General features: G+C 51.0%; 1 protein-coding gene across 2 annotated transcripts; it reads left to right on the forward strand.

Annotated features, from left to right (window-relative positions):
- The first annotated feature begins 540 nt into the window (after nt 1-540).
- Nucleotides 541-2,375, forward strand: LOC119415839 (shaker-related potassium channel tsha2-like). Of its 2 annotated transcripts, XM_037683014.1 has the most exons (2): nt 541-1,811; nt 1,866-2,375. In XM_037683014.1, exons 1-2 carry the CDS (start codon nt 541-543, stop codon nt 1,978-1,980), a joined length of 1,386 nt encoding a protein of 461 aa, XP_037538942.1. In that variant the 3' UTR covers nt 1,981-2,375. The 2 variants fall into 2 exon arrangements, with proteins under 2 accessions (XP_037538942.1, XP_037538941.1); XM_037683013.1 differs by having other exon boundaries at nt 541-2,375.
- The last annotated feature ends 381 nt before the right edge of the window (nt 2,376-2,756 follow it).

Consider the following 2,756-nt stretch of genomic DNA (forward strand, 5'->3'; position numbering starts at 1 on the left):
CCCTGTGAGACAGGAATAACCCCATGATTTCATGAATGAAGGACTTGCAGGGAGAGGAGCTCCATTCCTGAGTGGACCCCGGAGCTGAAAACAACTCGCCCTCCCTTTGGGCTGAAAACAAAAGACAAACCGGGGGAGTTTCAGTAGAGGAGGACCTGCCACTTGTTTGATTCAGTGGAAACACTGAGTCTCTGAGAGGAGCCACAGCAGCGGTGTCAGCCGGCGCTCCAACATGGGGAGGGCTCTGGAGTTTAAATCGGTGTGAATATGATAGCCTCCTGAAGCCTTATGCAAGTGGAGATCTGTGCGCTCTGTAGAAAGTTGTCAGTTCGGAGGCTCTAATCTGACAAGAGGGCAGTGTAAACAAACAACGGTGGATATTGACAAATATATACCACGGCTGGAGGAGGGAAACAAAGCGGGGGGATCTGCTTTAACTTGGAGGTGCGCATGAGAGAAAGATTTATAAGGACGCACGGGCAAAAAGGCAAGAGGAAGAGGAGGTGAGTGACGGACCTGCCCTCAGAGGGGGTAAAGAAGATGACCGTGGTGTCCCAGGACGGTAACGAAGAGTCTGTGGTGGTCCCTCCTTCGCTGCCAGATGCTGCTGACCTGGAACCAGCGGAGCAGGAGTGCAGTGAAAGGGTGGTCGTCAACATCTCCGGCCTGCGCTTCGAGACGCAGCTGAAGACACTCGCCCGCTTTCCCACCACGCTCCTGGGGGACCCGCGCAAGAGGACGCGCTTCTTCGACCCGCTGAGGAACGAGTATTTCTTTGACAGGAACAGACCGAGCTTTGATGCCATCCTCTACTACTACCAGTCAGGCGGGAGGCTCAGGAGGCCCGTGAGCGTGCCCGTGGACATTTTCCTGGAGGAAATGAAGTTTTATGAACTCAATGAAGAGGTGATACAGGCGTACAAAGAAGATGAAGGTCTGTCCAAGGAGGAGGAGCGGCCACTGCCCTCCAACGAGTTCCAGCGCCAGCTCTGGCTCCTGTTTGAGTACCCAGAAAGCTCAGGACCTGCACGGACAATCGCCATCGTGTCAGTGATGGTCATCTTGATATCCATTGTTATATTCTGCTTAGAGACGTTACCCGAGTTCCGAGAGGTCCCCCCTGAGCCCGAGACGCATCCCAACGGGAGCGCTCAGAGTAAGGCGCCCAGTCCCTTTACGGACCCGTTCTTCATTGTGGAGACGCTCTGCATCGTGTGGTTCTCCTTTGAATTCAGCATGAGGTTCCTGTCCTGTCCCAGCAAAGCAGCTTTCTTTAAAAACATCATGAACATTATCGACGTTGTAGCCATAGCGCCGTATTTCATCACCCTGGGCCTTGATCTGGCGGAGCATCAGGGCAGCAGTCAGCAGGCCGCCTCTCTGGCCATCCTGAGGGTCATTCGTCTGGTGCGTGTCTTCAGGATTTTTAAACTCTCCAGACACTCCAAGGGTCTGCAGATCCTGGGTCAGACCCTCCACGCCAGCCTCAGGGAGCTGGGACTGCTCATATTCTTTCTGCTCATTGGAGTTATTTTGTTCTCCAGCTCGGTTTATTTCGCTGAGGTGGAGGATCCCGAGACTGCGTTCTCCAGCATCCCTGATGCGTTTTGGTGGGCTGTGGTGACCATGACCACAGTGGGCTACGGAGACATGTACCCCACCACCATTGGAGGGAAGTTTGTCGGATCCCTGTGCGCCATTGCCGGAGTGCTGACCATTGCTCTACCTGTCCCTGTCATCGTATCGAATTTCAACTATTTCTACCACCGAGAGAATGAAGAGGAGGAAAATGTCCAGTACATCCACGTGACGTGCGGGCAGCCGGAGCAGCTGCACTCTTTGGGGGAAAGTGACTCCATCAAAAGCAACCAGTCGCTCTCCAAAACCGAGTCGTACCAGGGGAGCGACGACCTGGAGGTTTTGACACATCCAAAAGTCAACCAGCCAGAGTCATACTCAGGGAAACTGACAGATGTGTAAAAGAAGATTTAAATGTATAACAGTGTTGGAGTGGAGTTCAGGTTCACACTGAGAAGAAAAAGCATTGAAAGGGTTAAAGAAATCTACGTTTTCCAACCTTAAATGTAAGATATAAAGACATTCCCCCTTACTGATGGAGCTTCTTACCCCCTCACATGGGGGCTTTTATTAGAACCACATGACATCACTGGAACGCATATAAATAGCGCACCAGAGCGCATGTCATGCCCGCGCGTTTGAGCTTTTTGGGCGTCATTTTACGGTGTTGAATATCAAGCGTGTCATTTTAAGGCGTTGACTGACCCACGAGGTGGTTAGGTTGGAGGTTAAGAGTAGGGCTCATGGCTGATGTGCGTGAATTATATTTAAAAATTACAATACATTTCAATAAAATGGGGGGAGCTTGTAAACTATTTGAACTCAAATTCAACAAACTAAAGTGAAATGCATGCGAGCCTGTCTCTTTATTTATTTAGTTGGATAAAGCGTGTTTGTGCGCTGTCGCAGTTTTTCCTCCCGTCCGCCGCAACAGGTTGGATCTGCGTCATGACGCGCGCTCACGATGCTGCAGGCAAAAGGAAAGAAAGTTCCTCTTGTGATCAAGTTCCTCAACAACTCCGAGCACATGAAATGTGTCAGACAGCTTGGAAAGCTGAGCTGAAGTGATACACGAAGCCACAGCGCCACCGTGTGGACGCTTGGATGTTTGCAAAGAAAAAAGCTTCAGTTTCATTTGCACGGTTTGGTTGTGAAGAACATCTGCCACCAATCTGTCA

This window comes from Nematolebias whitei, chromosome 10 (assembly GCF_014905685.2).
Source record: "Nematolebias whitei isolate Nwh7 chromosome 10, NemWhi1, whole genome shotgun sequence".
In the NCBI taxonomy this organism is placed as follows: domain Eukaryota; kingdom Metazoa; phylum Chordata; class Actinopteri; order Cyprinodontiformes; family Rivulidae; genus Nematolebias; species Nematolebias whitei.